The sequence below is a fragment of the Gadus chalcogrammus genome, chromosome 5, assembly GCF_026213295.1.
Source record: "Gadus chalcogrammus isolate NIFS_2021 chromosome 5, NIFS_Gcha_1.0, whole genome shotgun sequence".
NCBI lineage: Eukaryota > Metazoa > Chordata > Actinopteri > Gadiformes > Gadidae > Gadus > Gadus chalcogrammus.
Window position 1 is genome coordinate 4,834,216 of NC_079416.1, and position 22,018 is coordinate 4,856,233.

Consider the following 22,018-nt stretch of genomic DNA (forward strand, 5'->3'; position numbering starts at 1 on the left):
TGACACCCATTCATATTTTTCGATCTCATAGGTCCCATGAGCCCTACCGGAAGGGGCGTGACTTCGCCACTCTATGGGTGAAGTATCCCTTTAAGGATAACATCACGGCCAAAAGCTGTGTGCGCTTCCGGATGATATTATGAATCTTCATGCTGCAAAGAAAGAAACGTCTCTGGACCACTGCGTCACTTCCGCTTTTTAAAAATGGCGTACAAAAACACTCCGAGTAGGATGCTACAGGTCTGCAGTTTCTGCAGGAATTACTGAATATTTGCTTATAAACGGACGGCTGATTCTTCCGAGAGTGTGTGGTTGAAGACGCACAGAGGTACGGAGCTTCGATTGTGTTTTTGTTCCAGCGATGGGTCGCTTTGAGCCCATACTGCTCTGCTCAAAGTACATAATACATTAGTATAATAGTTGCGTTATTTGTTACATGGCTGATCACTACAACTTTATCTTCTAGGATAACATGTGTTTTCACTTAACGAGTTATAGCCTAAGAGAATACCTTAACGTTGTTATTGCGCTTGCAATTGTTGAATGTAATATTAACTGTCATCCAGCACTGACCAAAGTGGACAACTAAAAAAGGCTGGGCGTCAGCACAGCATAGCCCCCATTCTGGACATTTATATTTTGCTCTATTGCTGTAACCCACATAAGACTGAAACCTTAAAAAACATCCATACACCATATTCACGAACTTTTTACAACCTGTACGATTTAACTGAATATACTAAATGTGTACTAGCTGACATTCATGTTCTCATTATTATCTTGTAGTATTTCAGAATGAGCAGCAGGAGAAAACGCGCTCCCCCGGTCAGGGTGGACGACGAGGCCAAGAAGAAGCTAAACTGGAACATGCTTGAGGATCGCCAGAGGGAAGGTGAAGTCCTCCAGACGGACGACCCGATGCCAAGCTGCTCAGCAACACCAGCACCCCCAGTGTGCGCTCTCCTTACCCCCTGCGGATCCGCCCCAGAACGAGGGGAGGGAGAGGAGGAGCTCCATGGGACGTCCTCGGATGCAACGGTCGCTTTATTGTCGGCCTCTCTGTCGCTCTCGGTGCTTCCTACTTCGACGCTGGCTCCCGCCTGGAAGTCGCTGATAGGCGAGTTCAGCCTCAAACCTGCTAGGGTCCTTGATCCTGACCGGCAGCACGGAGCGTTTACCCTGCGCAGGAGAGGACAGCGGGTGTTTCTCCGTTACTCGAGCCACGAGGAGAGCTCTGGGGAGCCGGGGAAAGCCCCAGAGGAGGAGCAGGAGGGGGAGATTGTGTGTACCCAAGAGCACAGCCTTGGTGGTGTCCAGCTGGAGGACATCGAGTGGCTGCAGAAGAGAGGGGTGGTACAGCTCTGTCACCAAACCAAAGGAGAGGCCATCCAGGTACATTCAGCTCAGAATACAAACCGCTACAATGGTTGTCAAGGAGCAGGACTCTAGGTCACACACTGGATACATAAATATGTATTGATGATGTTAAAGAAAATAACGATATAATGTCATAAAATAATTAAACAATAGAATAAAATAAATAAAGCTGATAATGACACGTCTGGCCAGAGAAGAATGTTTACACATCCCTTGGACACAGTCAGTAAAGTCTTTACAGGTGTCCAGAAGATGGTTGGGTGTCTACTATCAACCAAGTTGTCTGTTTATATTTTTGTTGTGTGTAAAGTATTTCTATCTTTGCCACTTGACCAACTGTTTCACACTGTAGGTGGGGATATACCTGCTGGAGGCGGGGATAAGCAAGCCAGAGTTCCTGGGCGAGGGGAATTCTAGGCTAAAGAAGGCTAACCAGCTAATGCAAAAGCTAATGGAGTATTTCTATGACTTCATTATACCAGGTAAGAAACCGCAAATACCCGACAAATTACTCCCCCATTTCAACCATTCCTGCACAATCCTTGCCAATAAGCAGGCCAGTGTTTGGCTTACACTCAAGGGAATGCAGTTGCTTGAGGTCAACAACACCCCCACTCTTAACTCTCTCTCTTTCTCCCTTTTTCTCCTTTCTCTCTTTCCCCTTCCCTCTCCTTCTCTCTTTCTCTCCTTTCTCTCTTTCTTTAATTCTCTCTCTTTTTTTTTCTCTCTCTTTCTTCAGAAGTGGTGGAGACGGAGGAGGTGGACTGCGACACCGACCTGGAGCGTCAGAACGTGGAGGAGCTCTACGACTACGTCAGGCACCTCCACCTGCGCCAGGAGCAGCAGCGGGGAGACCAGAAGCCCCTGTACGACGTCCAGCACACGGCCCTCATCCCCGTGCTGAGACCCTATCAGAGCCAGGCTGTCAACTGGATGCTGAGGAGGGAGCGATACAGGCTCAGCTCCCCCAAAGGTAGGGTCCTGCAGGCCGGGAGGTACGGAGCTACGGAGCCCCCTAGGCGCTAGCAGACACCGTTACCCGCGGCCATTCAACAGACCCATTTATACAAGGCCAACATCATATCATCGAACTTCTGATTAAAAAGTGCTCATGGTTTTCATTATCTGGATTCATCTCACACTTTCTCCACAGAACCATCGCTACACTTTCTCTGGCGTGAGGTGGTCACTTTGTGCGGGAAGAAATTGTACTACAACCCCTTCACTGGCTGGTGAGTCCAACATCGTCTATTCAATGACATCATTTATGGAATAACTGGCTCGGTATTCCATATGTCAAACACACGATACGCTTCAAAACTTGCGTTGAGCATTGTTATGTGTATCATGATGTGTTCATTTCGATTAAAGCTAGCTATGATTAAATGGATTATCTGTTTATTTTTTGGAAAGTTTCAAGCAAAGTATCTTTTAGAAAGTCAAGACATTTTCATAAAAAGTACCAGTAAAAGAAAATCATGTTTCAAAAGTTATGTAATTGTCTTTTTTAATTCATCTATGAAATTTTGATAGAGGTGCCCAACCTATCCTCGGACCCAAATGGGGTCCTCCGTTACAGTCCCCCTCATAATGACACTCTGAATGACCGTGCGTCTCTCTGTCCACAGTCTGATGCGGGAGTTCCCGCTGGCGGGGCCTCAGTGGCCGGGGGGGATCCTGGCAGACGAGATGGGCCTGGGGAAGACCGTGGAGGTGCTGGCCCTGATCCTGTGCAACAGCCGGCAGGGCCTGGAGCCCGACACCCTCACCCTACCCCTGGTGAGAGACCCTCCAGAACACACACTCACTCACCTCTCTCTGCTGCCCGAAAACCTCCTTTTGATGTCACAGTTGAAAACAGTTTGGTTTGGGTCTCAAAAAATTCTTGTCCCAACTCCTCGAAAGGTAGAAGTTGTCCTGCCAAATCTGGGTTTACTTAGTCTTGAAATTATGTATTATATTATATATATATATATTTTGTCACTTTTTATCTTGAAGAAATAATGAATTAATCTATTATTTTTGTTCTTATTTTTAAATGCTTAATGAATTCATGTCATCTATGTATATTGATATGCAACTGTATATTGATTTCCCATCTATGTGTTTTATTAGGGGAAGTCTGTGAATTACTTCGTACCTCCACCACAGCTGGAGAAGGAGGAAGTCATCCACTGCAAATCAGAAGCTCTTCCAAAAGTCAGGATCTCCTACCCCAGTAAGTAACTGGATCAATCCATCTTGATAACCATGGCTGTTCTTTATGTGTATCTCTTCCACTCTTCTATATAGTGGTATAAGCTAAGGCACCAGGCTAAAATCTGACAACAACTAGACCTCAAATAGTTGGCAGGATAGTGTAGTAGACTCTGGGTGCTGGTTGATTTTAGCTGAAGGGTCAAAAAATATAAAATATCTAGAAACCTTGTATAATGACAAACCTATGAATGCAGATGAAAACGACGATAACGATGATTTCTAATCACAGTATGTCACTGTAGGCATTTGACATGTACTCAAACTATATTTTGGATACAGGCCATTAGTCACTTGATTTGACCTTTGACCTCGGCATTCTGTCCGTCAGCTGTGCGCGTTATGCTGCTCACCGCCATCAAGGAAATGCGCTCTGGCAAGGGGGCGTCGACCAACGGCATCTTCACCTACGTCCGCTCCACGTACGGCTACGACCTCCTGAAGAACCGCAACCACATACGGCGAGCGCTGGTCAAGCTGATCGACGAAGGCCTGGTGGACAGGGTCAAGGGTCGCGGCCTAGCCGGATCCTTCCGGCTGGGGAAGAAGTACAAGGAGAAGAAGACCACGGTTGCCACGCCGACTAAGTCTGTAAGTCTCAATTTCGGTCAAACTTTGCTTGTTTCCTAAAGTTGCTATTTATTCACTTTAATATTGAGCGGACACTTTTATCCTCCTACTTGAAGTGAATGCAGATGTACCATTAAGGAGCAGTTATTGGATAGGGCGTCTTCTCGCTCCAGTATACCTACAGGTTTGGTCTGTGTATGTTGGGGATTGAACCCAGTACCTTTCGGCTGGGACTTGAACACCCTAGCTACTACCCTACCCTGGCTCACCTTTGTCCTTCCGTCTCTTCTCTCATGGTATTTCTTTGGTCAGCCTTCCAAAAACAAAGAAGCCCCGCCCAGGAGGACCTCCCAGCGGCGAGCGGAGGAGAAGGTGGACTACGTCTCGCCGGCGTCCCCGGGAGAAGACCCGGAACCCCAGTGGTCCGAGGACGCCACGCCGCGGCTGGAGCGCGCCGAACAATCAGACGACGGCCCACTCGTGGACAGCTCCCAGGCATTGCTATCCTCTCAGATGGAGGTGGATGAAACACGGGTAACGTCGCCTCACCGCGACGGACGCAAAGTGGCGACCCGGGGAGAAACCGCCCATCTGCAGGAGGAACGCACACGCCCCGTCCCACAGGTGGAGACGCCTGCGACCCGGGCTTCCCTCACGCCGTTCAACACGCCAGCATACCGCTTCGAGTGCATCTGCGGCGAGCTGGGGCTCGTGGACTACAAGGCCCGGGTGCAGTGTATGAACTGCCAGCTGTGGCAGCACGCCCACTGCGTCAACTACAAGGAGGAGAGCCGGGAGACCACGCCCTTCTACTGCCCCCACTGCCTGGTCGCCATGACGCCCGTCCCCACCGGCGCAACCCTCATCATCTCCCCCAGCTCAATCTGCCACCAGTGGGTGGAGGAAATCAAGCGCCACATCAGCTCCTCCTCGCTGCGCGTGCTGGTGAGAGGAGCAGTTTGAGGAACAGTTGAGGCTTGTTATGTAGATCTGTGTTTTGGTTTCTGATTTATTTTAAAGTGTGCATGCACACGGCAGTGTTCTAATTTGAGTTGGCTGTCCTCTAGAGGTTAAAGCATGATCATGTTTTTTTAATATCCGGATCTCTGTTTTTTATTGGGTAACTATTGTCTGTCTTAAAAAATTTAATTTTTTTTAAGATGATCTACTTTTTAAATATTATTTTTTACAATGGAAGTCAATGGGGTGATTCTCTGACACATTCTCTGATAGAAGGTTACTTGCCGGTACCCTTCGTTCAAACATTTAACAAGTCCACCACACCACACACTGACTTGATTAAACAATTTCAAACTTTATCAGCTTTAACAGCTCAGTAGTTTATCTCAAATGTATTAAAACTTTATCACTTTAGCTATTTGTTTAACTCTTCACTTTATTTGTTTCCAACCATTTTACATTATTTGAATGGTGTGCAATTTTACATTGTTGACTCAATTTAGAATCGGTTCATATCCCTTCACTAGATTTAAACCATTTAACACTTCTTTATGTAAACTATCTGGCTTTACTGAAACATATTTCCAACCTAATTTTGCACTTGCACTCGCATTTACTTCAGGAGATGCAGTTTCTAGTTTTATATGTTGTCTTTATATCTTAAGAGCATTACAGGTCAGACAAACATAAGTGTATAAATAATACATTTATATTTATTGATCCTGTGTCCAAGTCTTTGCTTTTGTAGTTTTGTTATTTCCATTGGTCAGCCAACTTTTTGAACCTTTGTTGTTATTTCTGACCTTCTTCTCTGGTGGCTCCAGGTGTACCAGGGCGTGAAGCGGCACGGCTTCATCCAACCCCGCATGCTGGCGGAGCAGGACGTGGTCATCACCACCTACGACGTGCTGCGCTCGGAGCTCAACTACGTGGACATCCCACACAGCAACAGCAAGGACGGTCGGCGCTTCCGCAACCAGAAGCGCTACATGGCCGTGCCTAGCCCCCTGGTGGCCGTGGAGTGGTGGCGCATCTGCCTGGACGAGGCCCAGACAGTGGAATGTACCACCGCCAAAGTGAGGGGGGGTCGGGGGAGGAGTTATTTCACTGTTTCACTTTGTGTGTTTGTTTGAGTTGTATTGTCCTTCTGATGTTGAGAAATTAATATTATTACTATTAGGGAATATAACTACCAATGTAAAAGTTTTCCTCACTTTAATATTTCTTTAAGTGAGTCTTATATTTTTTAACTGCCATAAACTCTCCTTTTCTTTTTTTCTGGCATCAGATTCACAGCCGTTATGCTAATGCAAATTTCAATTGATTGCTGTGATTGTTTCTTCTCCGATTGTTCTTCCATTGCTTTGGCTACAGCCTTTACCTCATAGCCACCTTCCAATGCTGATGTGCTCACCGCCACGTCTTGTGTGTCGCTAGGCAGCAGAGATGGCGTTGCGTCTTGCATCGGTCAACCGCTGGTGTGTCAGTGGAACGCCAGTCCAGAGAGGCTTAGAGGGTAAGTAACAGTTACCGCCATGAAAATATAACGTCTCTCATGTAACATAATCACACATTCATACCAACAGGCCACATATGCCTTGCCAATTAAAGAGGCTTCTTTCTCACGCTAAGGAGGGATCCTGAGCCTAGGGAGGCGTCCAGCTCATACAGGAGGCCATCAACATGTGTCAATTCTAGAGATACGAGCGGTCAAGGTGTTCGAGAGACCCAGGTGCTCAAGGCCACAAAAACAAGTGTAATTCCCGCACATAGCCACAAACCAAGTTGCAATGCCAACACATAGCCGCAAGGGACCGCATAAAGACACATACGGGTATCCAGGGGGCGGGAGTTCAGCACCATGCTTAGCCAATCAGAGCACATAACTGAGTCCACGCCTGCCCAGTATTAAAGTCACAACACATAAACTTTTTGTTGTTGTTGTTGTTTAAACTTTTTGTTGTCATAAAGATCTCTACGGTCTCGTGCTTTTCCTCGGCGTCGACCCCTACTGGGTGAAACACTGGTGGGACCATCTGTTGTACCGCCCCTATCTCCGCGGCAACACGGAGCCCCTGTACAGCGTGATCGCTCAGCTGTTATGGCGATCGGCTAAAAAGGACGTTATTGACCAGGTATGTGAGTTGTCAACAAATTGAACTAGTTCTAGGTATACAAGAGAGTGGTCTACATATTGGAACTAATCTACTAACTCTGCTACAAGTCAGATTGTTCTTTCTGTTTTTTAATGTATTATTAATTGTGAAGCTAAAGATTTACGAAGGGGCCAGTATCTGGTAAACGACGGTGGTCTTCAGCTCTGTTGACCATGTGACCCACCCACCAGATCCAGATCCCCCCTCAGACGGAGGAGGTGCACTGGCTGCGCTTCTCCCCCGTGGAGGGCCACTTCTACCACCGGCAGCACGACGTCTGCTCCCAGGACGCCCTGGCGCAGCTCCGCAAGATCTCTGACTGGAGCCTGAAGCTGGGCAGCCTGGACCGCCGCACGGTCACCACCATCCTCTACCCGCTGCTGAGGCTCCGGCAGGCCTGCTGCCACCCGCAGGCCGTCCGTGGGGAGTTCCTTCCCCTGCAGAAGAGGTACTGTAGCGGCCATCTTTGCTCTAAAACGCTAGCTGGGCATATTCAGGCTGTTTCCCGATGTGAAGGGAGAATGCTCCACTGCCGCCCTTCTGTAGACGCCACGGCATCGAACGCCCCCAAGCACTGTTCCAATGTTGAGAACACTCTGACATTCGCGCCCTTTTCACGTCTTTGTGTTTGAGAATTCCGAGAAGTTTCAAGGATGCATCGCTGGACCCTTAGCAAACAAAAATACCCACAATCCTCTGTGTTCACACGCTGCACGGGGTATTTAAAAATTGCAGATGGAAAGCTATACACATTGCTTTACCCGATTAAAGTTATTTAAGAAATATATAAATATATTTATGCATTTTATAGATTCATCCTGAAACAAGGGTTTCTGAAACAATAGTTCTATCTGTAAAATTAGAAGGAAGAAAAATTATGAATGATGAGGATGTGAATACTGAAATTATTGATCTTTACTTCACATACTGGGTTTATTCCCAGATTCACTTGTATCGATAAGTACTTCGATCGATCGATATAAGTGAATGTTTACTGGAAATATTAAATTAAATATTAAAAGCAGATTTATGAATAAATATATTGACCGTACCATACAGAGGATCCTTGAAGACATATTTAAAATGCAGATGTAGCTGGAGGTTGTTTATGAGGATAAACGTCGATACGTAGTACCAAAAGGACCGTTCTATTTTATTGTCATGGTAATAAATGCTGACCGGGAAGCTTCTCGAAGAAAAGAGAACCGTTGTGTTGTTGTGCGTCAGCTGCGTTGGCTTATGTGCTGCCTCAGAGTATCAGGACGCTAGCTGGCTTTTCCTGGGTACTCAGCCAGGGGACATGGCGTTTATCTAATCATCTTGATTGCAATACAGTGTGTGTGTGCGCGTGTGTTTGTCCAGCACCATGACGATGGAGGAGCTTCTAAAGTCCCTGCAGAAGAAGTGTCGAGTGGAGTGTGAGGAGGCTCACCGACAGTTGGTGTGTGCTTTCAACGGGCTGGCGGGCATTCATATCATCCGAGGTACACACACACACACTCACACACATACATTAGAGGCACACACACACACACACACACACACACACACACACACACACACACACACACACACACACACACACACACACACACACACACACACACACACACACACACACACACACACACACACACACACATGGAGTTAGATTCATGCCAAAACCCCTCACACACGTAAAACGTGTTTTGCTCACGCAAAACGTGTTTTGCTCACGCATAACGATTCACACGCACACAAACGTGTTTTACTCACGCAAAATGATTCACACACACGCTCAGTGTGGTTTGCAAATGCAAAACATCATTCACAAACTAAAGCATTTTGCTTCAGAAACAAATACAGTATGTTTTACACAAAGTACAAAAAAAAATCCTTCAAGTACACAAAACAATTCTACAAGTACGGAACACGAAAGCTGCGCGTGGATCGGAATGCATTTGCGCACGGATCGGATTGCATTTGTGTGAGGAACAGCGAGGCGGAAAATTAGTGCCAAAAGTCACGTGACAAATAAATGTCCTGTTATTCACACTACACAACAGCAGGTGGCGGTGTTGAGTCAGTTTAAGGACGCCAGGACGATCTTTTTTCTCCCCAAAATCTTTATTTGATGCCGGCCAAACGTGTGTGGATTCAACTCCATACTATGCGACTTGCCGCCCCTTTGTCACGGAATCGTACGACACGGAGAAAAGCTAGTTTGGGAGATTAAATTGAACAAAATGAGCGGCCAACAGGTGAGTCCAATGGAAGTGTCGCCACTCTGTTTTGGAATCAAATAAAGATTTTGGGGAGAAAAAAGATCGTCCTGGCGTATGGAGTTAGATTCATGCCAAAACCCCTCACACACGCAAAACGTGTTTTGCTCACGCATAACGATTCACACGCACACAAAACGTGTTTTACTCACGCAAAATGATTCACACACACGCTCAGTGTGGTTTGCAAATGCAAAACATCATTCACAAACTAAAGCATTTTGCTTCAGAAACAAATACAGTATGTTTTACACAAAGTACAAAAAAAAATCCTTCAAGTACACAAAACAATTCTACAAGTACGGAACACGAAAGCTGCGCGTGGATCGGAATGCATTTGCGCACGGATCGGATTGCATTTGTGTGAGGAACAGCAAGGCGGAAAATTAGTGCCAAAAGTCACGTGACAAATAAATGTCCTGTTATTCACACTACACAACAGCAGGTGGCGGTGTTGAGTCAGTTTAAGGCCGCCTGGACGATCTTTTTTCTCCCCAAAATCTTTATTTGATTCCAAAACAGAGTGGCGACACTTCCATTGGACTCACCTGTTGGCCGCTCATTTTGTTCAATTTAATCTCCCAAACTAGCTTTTCTCCGTGTCGTACGATTCCGTGACAAAGGGGCGGCAAGTCGCATAGTATGGAGTTGAATCCACACACGTTTGGCCGGCATCAAATAAAGATTTTGGGGAGAAAAAAGATCGCCCTGGCGTCCTTAAACTGACTCAACACCGCCACCTGCTGTTGTGTAGTGTGAATAACAGGACATTTATTTGTCACGTGACTTTTGGCACTAATTTTCCGCCTTGCTGTTCCTCACACAAATGCAATCCGATCCGTGCGCAAATGCATTCCGATCCACGCGCAGCTTTCGTGTTCCGTACTTGTAGAATTGTTTTGTGTACTTGAAGGATTTTTTTTTGTACTTTGTGTAAAACATACTGTATTTGTTTCTGAAGCAAAATGCTTTAGTTTGTGAATGATGTTTTGCATTTGCAAACCACACTGAGCGTGTGTGTGAATCATTTTGCGTGAGTAAAACACGTTTTGTGTGCGTGTGAATCGTTATGCGTGAGCAAAACACGTTTTGCGTGTGTGAGGGGTTTTGGCATGAATCTAACTCCACACACACACACCTCATAAGAGGTACACACACATTATCAGAGGTACACACACATTATCAGAGGTACACACATCATCATAATCAGAGGTGTACACACACATTGTCAGTGGTACACACACATTGTCAGTGGTACACACACATTGTCAGTGGTACACACCACCGACCCCAAAGCCCGCTCAGGACGGTCCTCCTGAATCACGCTTTCCCACGGAAACGCCCTTCTCACACAGACACAGGCACGCACACAGACGCACACAAAGCAGCCTCCATGATCTCATACCCCAGCCCCAGCCCCTCTCACACACAAACACACACACTCTCCTTTCAGCTCCCCCACCACGCTTGAACTGGGGTGTTTCAAGTGGCCCCTATAGCTGTGCTCTTGAGGACCACGAGGTGTTTGGTCTTCATTCTTCTCCTCTTATATAAGTGTTGCGCATGGGGGACGAAGGCCCTGGTCAGACTCTGTGTTTTTGTGCAGATGAGTTTGTGGAGGCGGTGGAGATGTACAGAGAAGTGTTGCGTTCGTCAGAGGAACACAAAGACCGGCTGAAAACAGACTCCTTGCAGGTACCTTCTCCCGGCCGCCTGGTTTTACATATCAAAGGTTATGCCAATGAAGGACTAAGAGGGTTGGATTAGATGGAGGTTGTTTTGTTTTTATCCAATTAAAGGATCTTTAAGTTAAGAAAAGAGAAAAAAAACTTTTTTTGCGTTCTGCTACCCTTCCGTTGTGAGTCACAAAAAGTATGTACCTTCTGTTTTTCCAATATCCTTTAGTCTTTCTCTGCGTTCGAATTAAACACCTATGACACTCCTCGACACAGCAAAAAGAGGATGAACACTGGACGATGTGATTGTAAGAAATAAATGACCTGTGTCTGCTCACTTCTCTCACCGCTCAGCGGCTCCACGCCACCCACAATCTGATGGAACTGCTGAGTGCAAAGCATGCTGGGATACCTCCTACTCTCAGAGACGACCGCCTGAGTGAAGAGGTCATTTTATTCATAGAACTCCCTTACTCATATCCCTATTCCTGACATCAATAACACACAGTAACATTGTAATTTATTATGGATTGTTGAACATCTAAATGTGTACAGGCAGAGCATCTCCGGCAGCACTACATGACCAAATACAACGCTGAGGTTTCGGATGCGCAGCAGGCCCTCCGGCCCGTGCTGCACAAAGTCAGCGAGCTCAAACGCAAGGTGGGTCCGCTTTACATTGCAACACGCCAAAGTTTGGGCTAAATTGGAGTGTTATTGATGTGAGATTTTGTGTGTATGAGTCTTTTTATTTTTTTTACGCTGCATTTCAAAATGGTGGAGTCAAACGGCTGGCTTTTAGAGAAATATTATCTTTGTCTTTTTTAAAAGCTTGTTATTTTAATAACATTATGGAATGTGTGTGATTTTATGTTAATAATGTAAACCTTTACGAGAATCAATTAAGTATGTTTTGGTTAAAATGCTATCCATCCATTATGAAGAAAGAAAAAAAAGAGCTTATTTTAGTTCATTTTGGTTGTTTGTTTCAATGTCAAATTATGTCTTTTATTTTGAAGGTGAACCTGCGCTCCCCGTGGTGGATGGACGTCCTCCAGAATGCGATCCAGAACTCCATAGACGAGGACCTGGTGTCTCGGGTCCACAACGAGCTCTCCAGCAGCTACAAGCAGCAGCCCAACAAGTTCACCATGGCCGACAAGTGAGGGCGGACATTTTGTACCCTGTTGTTTTGGTATTTTTATACAGTTGGGATCATAGCACATATGAGGGAGAGAGAAAGAACAGAGAAAGACTGAGAACTGGGTGGAGAGATATATATTTGGGTACATAGAGAGAGACAGGTTGAGAGAAATGGGTACAGAGAGAGACAGGTAGAGTAAGACAGACGGATATAGACAGAGGTATCAAAAACAAAATTGAGACAGAGGAAGGGAGTTAGTGAGTTAGTGAGTGAAGGAGTGTGCATTAATCTCCACTTTATACACTGTATGTGTACATGCCTGAACTGCGGGTCATAAACCCTTTATCCTATGTGTTGAGGTTCCGGGATGGGCGTGGCCTGCAGCTGATTCTGTGCACGCAGACAGACGAGCTGATGAGGTCACAGAAGACGGTGCAGGAGGCTGTGAAGAAGCTGGAAGGTCCCGCCTCCAAGGACGTCATAGAAGAGGCCACCATTTGTCACCTGAGGCCCGTACGCCTGCCACTCAACAAGTACGAGCGTGGAGTGATACAGTAGCAAAGATTTAATTTGATGAGAGCAAATATCCAGGGTGTATGATTTTGTATTCATTCTATTCCTCTCTGCAGTTGTGTCTTCTGCAAAGCCGACGAGCTATTCACAAACTATGAATCCAAGCTGTTCTCTCACACGTAAGAAGATTAGTCTCCAAAATTCAAAATTCTGAATAAAAAAACACGGCTCCAATCCCAATCCGCTCACCGACCGACGCCGTCACCGCTCCCCTCCAACAGGGTCAAAGGTCAGAAGGCCTTCTTCGAGGAGATGATCGAGGATGAGGAGGGTCTGGTGGACGACCGGCTCCCCACCACCAGCCGGGGCCTGTGGGCCGCCAGCGAGACGGAGCGCACCCTGAAGGCGGTGCTCACCTTCGCCAAGGCCCGGCGCATGGACCCCCTGCTGGTGGAGGAGGGGAACACCTTCATGGAGCTGTTTGAGAACTGGAAGAAGGAGTACAAGGTGTGCATTCCTCTTGCTTGATGAAATTCAGAAGGTCTGTTTTCGGCATTGGAAATTTGACTTTAAAGAAACATCCCTCTTAACGAGTATTTTGTCTAAGCTATTTTTCGAATCAGTTCTCGACTCTATTTCCGAATATATATATATAGTGTAATTTTTCTGAATTTATAGTGGATCTCTATATTGGATCTATTTCTGAATCGATAGTGTATTCTTTTTTAATCGATAGTGGGTCTGTTCTGAATCTATTGGATTTATTTCTGAATCGATAGTGTCATCTTTCTAAATCTTTCTGAATCTATAGTGGATCTATTTCTGATACTGTAGTGTAATCCACGGTCCGTCTCCAGGTTCTGCATGAGTACTGGATGGTTCTGCGGAACAACGTGTCGGCCATCGACGAGCTGGGCATGGCCACGGAGCGGCTCCGCGTACGGCTCCCCGAAGAGCCCAAACCCAAGGTCCTCCACATCATAGAACCACACGAGGTGAGAGTGGCTGGGAGAGAGACACTGGGAAAGAGAGAGGGGGAGAGAGAGAGAGAGAGAGAGAGAGGCTGAGAGAGAGACACTGCGAAAGAGAAGGGGGGAGAGAGAGAGAGGCTGAGAGAGAGACACTGTGAAAGAGAAGGGGGGAGAGAGAGAGAGACACTGCGAAAGAGAGGGGGGAGAGAGAGAGAGGCTGGGAGAGAGACACTGCGAAAGAGAGGGGGGGAGAGAGAGGCTGAAAGAGAGGGGGGGAGAGAGAGAGAGAGACACTGCGAAAGAGAGGGGGGGGAGAGAGAGGCTGGGAGAGAGACACTGAAAGAGAGGGGGGGAGAGAGAGAGACACTGCGAAAGAGAGGGGGGGGAGAGAGAGAGGCTGGGAGAGAGACACTGAAAGAGAGGGGGGGAGAGAGAGAGAGAGACACTGCGAAAGAGGGGGGGGGAGAGAGAGAGGCTGGGAGAGAGACACTGAAAGAGAGGGGGGGAGAGAGAGAGACACTGCGAAAGAGAGGGGGGAGAGAGAGAGAGGCTGGGAGAGAGACACTGCGAAAGAGAGGGGGGGAGAGAGAGGCTGGGAGAGAGACACTTTGAAAGAGAGGGGGAGAGAGAGAGAGAGACACTGCGAAAGAGAGGGGGGGGAGAGAGAGAGAGGCTGGGAGAGAGTCACTGCGAAAGAGAGGGGGGGAGAGAGAGGCTGAGAGAGACACTGGGAAAGAGAGGGGGGGAGAGAGAGAGAGAGGCTGGGAGAGAGACACTGTGAAAGAGAGGCTGAGAGAGAGACACTGCGAAAGAGGGGGGGAGAGAGAGAGAGAGGGGGGGAGAGAGAGAGAGAGAGAGAGAGAGGCTGGGAGAGAGGCACTGCGAAAGAGAGGGGGAGAGAGAGAAAGAGACACTGAAAGAGGGAAGCAGAGACCGAGAGGCACAGAGAGAGAGACTGAGAAAGAGACAGGGTGAGAGATGAATATGGAGAGAGAGAACAATACATTCTCTAATTATTTTATGACTTTTTGCCCCACCGACAGGCTTATGATTATGATTTATTACTCTTATAGAGAGCCCGTCTGGAACAGTGATCCAGTGTCTCAGGACCTTTAGGTCCTTTGAGTCTGACTCTCCACACTGTCGTAGTCTTTAGGCTAACATTCTAGAATAACACATACAACATGGTATACAACAGCATGCTTCTCCACCAATAGGAACAAAAGGATTTGCCCAGTGCTTTATGTTGCTGAAGCTTTCACTCCATACAGCTGATGTCTGAGTCGTCACCTTGCCCTTCCTTTGCAGGGAGGTTGTGAATTATTTATGCACAGTTTCATTCTCTCGGGTGTAATTTATGCATCCGCAGCGCAGAGTGTGTTTTGCACGGCTAATGGAGGCTCTCTGTGTTGTGTGGATCAGGCAAAACCGAAAGTGTTCATTCGTTACGGTGTGGGGACGTTGAATATGTGGAGATTGTGAAATAACTATAACTATAAATAACTGGTGTCTGAGGGAATCAATCAATCATCAATGCCACATTTCCTGAGATTTTCTTTTTTTGTTTGGAGGCGATATAAGATGAAATGCATTTGGTGAATCCCGATGGTGTTAATACGAGGTTTCACCTTTGGTTTCAGGTGGAGACGAACCGAGCGAAGCTGGTGAACGACCGTGCACTGGCCCAGTCCCAGCTCCACAAGAAGCTGGGCCAGCTCCTCTACCTCAACAACCTGGAGAAGGTGGGCTCCGTCCCTCACTGAACACAGGCCCACACTTCTTCCATGCCTGGTGTCAGCGTCTTTGTCTTCGGTCCCTTTTTATGCCATAATCCTAATATTGATAATCCCACAGATTCATATCAAGCCTCTTAGAAGATGCCCAAGACTACCAACGTCAGTTTCATAGATTTTTAACAACATGCATCCAAAATTCAGTGGACTGCATGTGAGTGCAGAAACAGAATGTCCTGCACCAAATGCAGGACGTTTTGGAGGGACAGAAAGTATCAGAGATGCATCACATTAAGCTCCATGATTTTCCACATTAACTTGCAGAAAAGTCTAATTTGCTAGCAGACAGTTCGGCTGCATGTCTCTCCCCGTATTTGGTGTCATATCATTTGTAAAGATCCATATTCACCCATTTTGCAGAGCAACAAAGAGACAATTAAAGCCCAATCAATGGAATACCATAATGCAGTACTGCTTGCGGCCACAGGGTCTCTTTCTGGCACAGTTACTCCATAAACTTGACTTGGTTTCATTATGTCTTGTCTTCCAGTCCCAGGACAAGGAGACCGGGGGTCTCAACCCTGAACCATGTCCGATCTGCGCACGGCCCCTGGGACAAGAGGTGAGTCGGAGGTAATGCATCCATTCACTCCACTATAACTCATAGAACAAACCCGTTTTCTTTTTTTTAACAATTTAAGACTTGAATGTGCTGCAATTTGTCTGATGCCGATTCCACCTGTTCTACAACAGTTTTATCCAATATGGTTAGTTCACCTAATACCTCAATACAATACTCCTGGAGATAGAATGGACCAGCTTATATGGAGGTGTTCATTGTATGATAAATTGGTCAAAATCTGAATCTCAGAATGGTGTGTTGTATCGCACTCACTTGAGTGCGATACTTGAGTGCCTATATTGCATATGCTTATTCTGTCCTAGAAATCTCAAACCTTACCTATCTTAAGAATAACCACTATTGGTAACTGGTTAACGTTTCTGTTAAGTTGTTTGTGTGTTTGTCCAACCTTTCTCTGTAGCAGCGTGTTAGTTGTAAAAGCTAACTATTGTCTAACGGTGTGTTAGTTGTGTTTGGATAACTATTCTCTGTAACGGTGTGTTAGTTGTGTTTGGCTAACTATTCTCTGTAACGGTGTGTTAGTTGTGTTTGGCTAACTATTGTCTAACGGTGTTAGTTGTGTTAGGCTAACTATTCTCTGTAATGGTGCCATGGTTGTGTTTGTCTAGCCTTTCTCTTTAGCGGTGTTTGTTAGCTGTGTATTGTCTGTAACAGTCTGTTGGTGTTGGTTAGCTAACTATTCCCTTAACGGTCCGGTTGTTGCATTCAGCCAACGTTTCTCTGTAACAGTGTGTTTGTTTTGCCTCCCTGCGCGGCCCCAGTGGGCGGTGCTGACGTGCGGCCACTGCTTCTGCAACGAGTGCATCTCCATCATCGTGGAGCAGTACAGCGTGGGCTCGCGGCGCCGCGCCATCAAGTGTGCCATCTGCCGGCAGACCACGGCGCACGCCGAGATCTCCTACGTGTTCACCTGCGAGGCCTCCAGCCGCAACCAGGACATCCCCATCAAGGTCAGTCAAGGACAGATGTTCCCCAGCCCTGACCCTGGACTAACGAGGCCCCAGGAAGGGGGCCCCTGGGCTGTGGGCCCCCCTGGCTGTGGGGAAGGAGTCCCCCGAGTTAGTTTACGGTTTTATGAGTGGCTCGGTTGAAAGACTTCCTTGAATCTGATGACATTCCTTTGGGGTTGTGTTGTGTTTTAGTCTTTCTTGCTCGTATGAGATTAATGTTTGAATCTTTTTTTTAACTGACCCGTGGGTTAATCATAAATGTGTCTATCTGTAGGATGTCAATAATGCAGGGGTTGTCATTCTTTTTTAATATATTTTAAAACCAAATTAATCTGTCTAGCTTCAACTCCCTTGTATTTCTAAATATTGTAAAAACTTGAATTGGAAGTTGTTAAATGTTAATAGTCTCTATGTCTTTGTCTCGGTCTCTTCTCGCTCTCGATGTCGCTCTCATTCTCTCTTTCTCTGTCTTTCTCTTTCTTGCTCTCTACCTGTTTCTATCTCTAGGGGAGCCATTCTACCAAAGTAGAAGCGGTTGTGAGGACCCTCAAGAAGATCCAACTGACCGACCCTGGGGCCAAATGCCTTGTTTTCTCCATGGTAACCATAGCCAAGTGTTTCCAATGACCTGATCTAATCCAGGTAGGACCCAGCTGATGCTCTTCTTCTTGTTCTCCCAGTGGCAGTGTGTCCTGGACATCATCTCCAAGGCCCTGTTCGACAACACCATGGAGTTCTCCCAGATCAACGGCATCCACAAGTTCCAGGTGGGTAACGTGACCCTGCACTGTCCCTCCTGACGGCTCATGGTTAACAGGGACGCTCACTTCCTACTGCAAATCTGGGTCCCACGATTTAAATGACCAATGTAACTTCAAATGATTTATTTATTATTTATTTCTAACAATATATAATTTAAATTAAATTAAAATGATACAAACTTTTAAACTTATTTTGAATAACAATAAAACGTTTCTGCATTTAGAAAATCGAACCAATGCACCACATTATATTTTCTCTTAAAATAAATTTGTTCTTTGGAGAACCAAGGGCAGAACTCTTTTGCCGATTGCAAAAATTCGTCCACTAACCGACCGCTGACTCTTAAACCTCCTGCCATGTGTGCCTGGTCTCCAGGAGAACCTGAGCTCCTTCAAGCACGAGGAGAAGATCAACATCCTGCTGCTCCCGCTGCACACGGGCTCCAATGGCCTCAACATCATCGAGGCCACGCACGTCCTATTGGTGGAGCCTATCCTAAACCCCGCCCACGAGCTGCAGGCCATCGGCCGCGTCCACCGCATCGGCCAGACCAAGTGGGTTCAACGACCTCCAGCCACCTTAACACCTCCATTAAACTGAACTGAAGGGATCCACACTGCCACTTTTTGAAATTCTTCATCAGGAACCCCAGGGAGGTCAACTGAAATCTGGGGGACATCAAAGGGGCCTGGTGTTCACATATTTGATAAATTGACAAATAATGGTCAGTCCTTGTTGACCATGTTGTGCGCTGGTTAGCAGTGTTTGTGAGTAACCAAGTCCCTTTGTTCTTTGCTGTGCACTCTAATTGCACTTTACCCTCCTCTACGCGCCAGGCCCACGTTTGTTCACCGGTTCCTCATCAAGTCCACCATCGAAGAGAGAATGCAGGCCATGATGAAGACGGCCGACAAAAGGTGAGGATCTTCTAATCTACAATATATCTTTGAATACTCCCACAAGTTAGGCACTAATCAGGCACTTGAAATCGTATCTATTCATATTGAATTTGGTGAATGATACTATATTACTATCTATAATCAAATTTCCAAACCACTACATTATTTTGGAAATATTTTGTAACCCAGGCAAATCCTTTGTAATCTTCCTTTCGATATGTTACTTTAACTTGTGAGAGTAGCCACAGAGGCTCCCCCTGTTGTATACCAGACGTATAAGGCAGCCAACGCCGTCTCCCTCTGGGTGTGTTCCTCCCGTCTCTCGTCCAGCCACAGCGCGGCGGCGGCCATGAAGCACTCGGAGGCGTCCGTGCTGACCGTGGCCGACCTCGCCGACCTCTTCACAGAAGACGGGGCGCCACTGGGCTAGACTGCTGCCCCCCCCCCCCCCACACACACACACGGCCATACCCCCGCAACACGCAGTAAGACCGACCCATCCGAGAGACCTCCTCTGAGACACGACCCCACACTGCAGGGCCACGACGCTTTACACATTCCTTTCATATAGATGTACATACGTGTACATACGTGTACATACGTGTACGAGTGTACATGTGTGTGTGTTCCGGTGCTGGTCGAGTCCAGATCCTAATAAAATACATTCAAAGGATCTGGGGTCTCATTTATAACCGTTGCGTACGCACAAAACGGGTATCTATAAAAAGCTTACTTGACGGGAGAATGTGCGCAGCCCTAAGCAAACTCTGACTCATGCGTACGCATGGTTTGGAGGAAAAGGAGATTTAGCGACACAGATGGTGGTGGTGAACTGAAGTCAGACAGAAGAATTGTAGAGTGAGAAGAACGATTATTTTTTATCATCGCCCATCATAAATTCAATTTCAACCCGTATCATGCGTTAAATCTATGTAATCAGAATAATTTAAGTCAACTGTTTTATTTCTGTTATAACTCCAGAAACATCTCCAGTGAAAAAAAATCTCTATATTTAATCCCGTCACTCCATACTGTCCACTGACGGCGCGACTGCATGGAATAAAGCATCTGTCCAACATGTGTCAAAAACATAATATTTTTATGTGACACTGTAAACACATAATCAAATGTCAATTAAATCCCAAGTTTGGAAAACCAAGCCACATACTCCTCATCACAATCGTTATATTATTGTCCGTTCCTCTTGATGCTTTTCATGACAAATCAGGCATTAAAAAGGAGTTATGTTCAAAAACATTTTACGTGGGTGATACAAACTGATTATCCAAGGTGTTCTCGGTCAGTCTTATTACCATAACCCTATAAATACAGCGGTGAGCCCTGTGCGTAATGCTGCACCATAGCACTGCTGGCACTGCTGGAGGACCATGCAAATGGCAGGATTCGGAGGGAGAGGGTCTTCAAGGACCATAACGATTTATTGGTACAAAAAAATATGTACCTTCACGTCAGACCACTTCTTTTTTTAATCCTGGGACTGTGCGCTCCGTGCCACTGACAGAGTTCACTGCTGCAGCAACACGTTGCCACTTACTCTGCTTTTTGTTGTTAGTGATCCCAATCCCGTGACCGCTGAACAAAACTGCTTTTCGGGCCTCCACCTCACCCACACATGTCTCCACTTCAACCTCCGTCCTTCTGCCATTGTTTCCGACAAGACATAATATTTGCGTCTGAGTCTGTTTTATATGCAGATCGCATTCATGAGGTTGTTTGCATTGACCATTTACGGTTAAAAAGGGGCGTGTACAGGGCGGAACGTGAAACTGATTCAGCTGCGCACACTTGTAGGCACTCTGTGATTTATAAAGCAAAGATTGCTTAGTGGTGTGCGTACGCAGGGTTTTATAAGTCTGAATATTTTTTGGCGCACGCAAAACTTGGCTTTAGGGCGTACGTACACATTTAGTAACGATCCCACGCACAGTTTTATAAATGAGACCCCTGAGATGGATGAATGTTCCTCCTGTCTGTTTAGATCAGTCTTTTATTTTCCAGGTCAATCTGAACAATTGTGAAAAGATTTTGATTTGCGTTATTGTAGAATATATTTTTGCAGAGTAATAAAAATCTGTCTGAGGCAGGTGTTTGTTTTTTGCAATTGGTTCCAACCAGATTATTTTGTGTTGGATTTATGTGTTGTATTTTTTACTTTTCCAGTCATAATTCAATGCCCTACTTTAAGAATTAGGAAGGAAGGAAGCAGACCTATAAAACACAAAGATCGAAAGGAAGAGTGTCCTCCAGATCCCGTTCAGACGTTCATCTTAGGATAAGAAGCCGGAAAACTCCTCCGACAGCTTGTCCTATTTGCAAAACAATACAGAAGATCCAGTCACTTTGAAAGAGAGTCCCATAAATCGATCCTCCTAAAAACAAATGAGAGTTCAAGTTCTTGAGGCGTGATTGCAGTAACTGTCTGTTGGGGTGTTGTGTTGTTTCCATGGGCGGAATGAGCACAGTTTGACCATAGTAATAAAGTCCCTCATTAAAAGGATCCCTTATTAAAACCTTCACTCATGGCCTGTAATACATTCAATCAACAGCATTTTATAAATATAATAAAGTAATTATGGCTAATTGAATGAAAAATCGTTTGTGTCCTTTTTCTGAAGATGACATTTTCCTCTCCAAAAGGGAGGAAAATGTACTCTTTTTTTACACTCAAATTCGGTTCTTCTCCACTGTCCTGTCTCTGTCCTTGACTCAACATTCTCCCTGTCCGTCTGTCTGTCTGTCAGTCCTTCCTGCACCAGTAAACCGGACAAAAGAAATGACCCGAAATAAAACAACAAACACACACGCACACAAGCGCCTCGCTGCTTGTTGTCCTGTCCCCTCCTCCTGTCTGTCACCAGACCTCCTCACCGAGGTACCAAACAAGCTGTATGTTGTTTACCAGGACGTCTCTGGCTGCAGGGTTACCTTGGACTCCCCTCGCGGCTCTATTCACGCCCGGAATCTCATTGTTGTACAAGGGGGTGGAGGGGACATCATTCAAGATGGTGTTTTAAGACTGGGAGGAGGCTCCCAGTTCATTACACCAGTGTCTTCGAGGGCTTGGGAGGGGAGGGGCGGGGAGGGAGGGAAGGGGGGGGGGGGGGGACACTACGTCTTGTCTGTGAC

General features: G+C 46.3%; 1 protein-coding gene across 3 annotated transcripts; it reads left to right on the forward strand.

The window, feature by feature from the left end:
• Window positions 1-133: 133 nt before the first annotated feature.
• shprh (SNF2 histone linker PHD RING helicase) lies at window positions 134-21,837 on the forward strand. 3 transcript variants are annotated; one of them, XM_056590463.1, is made up of 30 exons: window positions 134-328; window positions 787-1,392; window positions 1,730-1,859; window positions 2,117-2,350; window positions 2,531-2,609; window positions 3,006-3,156; window positions 3,493-3,595; window positions 3,965-4,224; window positions 4,516-5,148; window positions 5,988-6,239; window positions 6,601-6,679; window positions 7,135-7,298; window positions 7,511-7,767; window positions 8,682-8,803; window positions 11,187-11,275; window positions 11,611-11,703; window positions 11,812-11,919; window positions 12,276-12,418; window positions 12,760-12,933; window positions 13,030-13,092; window positions 13,195-13,420; window positions 13,771-13,908; window positions 15,525-15,626; window positions 16,168-16,239; window positions 17,022-17,210; window positions 17,718-17,810; window positions 17,891-17,977; window positions 18,348-18,526; window positions 18,809-18,889; window positions 19,202-21,837. In XM_056590463.1, the coding sequence occupies exons 2-30, from the start codon at window positions 796-798 to the stop codon at window positions 19,299-19,301; spliced, it is 4,998 nt and encodes a 1,665-aa protein (XP_056446438.1). In that variant the 5' UTR covers window positions 134-328; window positions 787-795; the 3' UTR covers window positions 19,302-21,837. The 3 variants fall into 3 exon arrangements, with proteins under 3 accessions (XP_056446438.1, XP_056446439.1, XP_056446440.1); XM_056590464.1 differs by having other exon boundaries at window positions 2,120-2,350; XM_056590465.1 differs by lacking the exons at window positions 17,718-17,810; window positions 17,891-17,977; window positions 18,348-18,526; window positions 18,809-18,889; window positions 19,202-21,837 and having other exon boundaries at window positions 16,168-16,250; window positions 17,022-17,126.
• The last annotated feature ends 181 nt before the right edge of the window (window positions 21,838-22,018 follow it).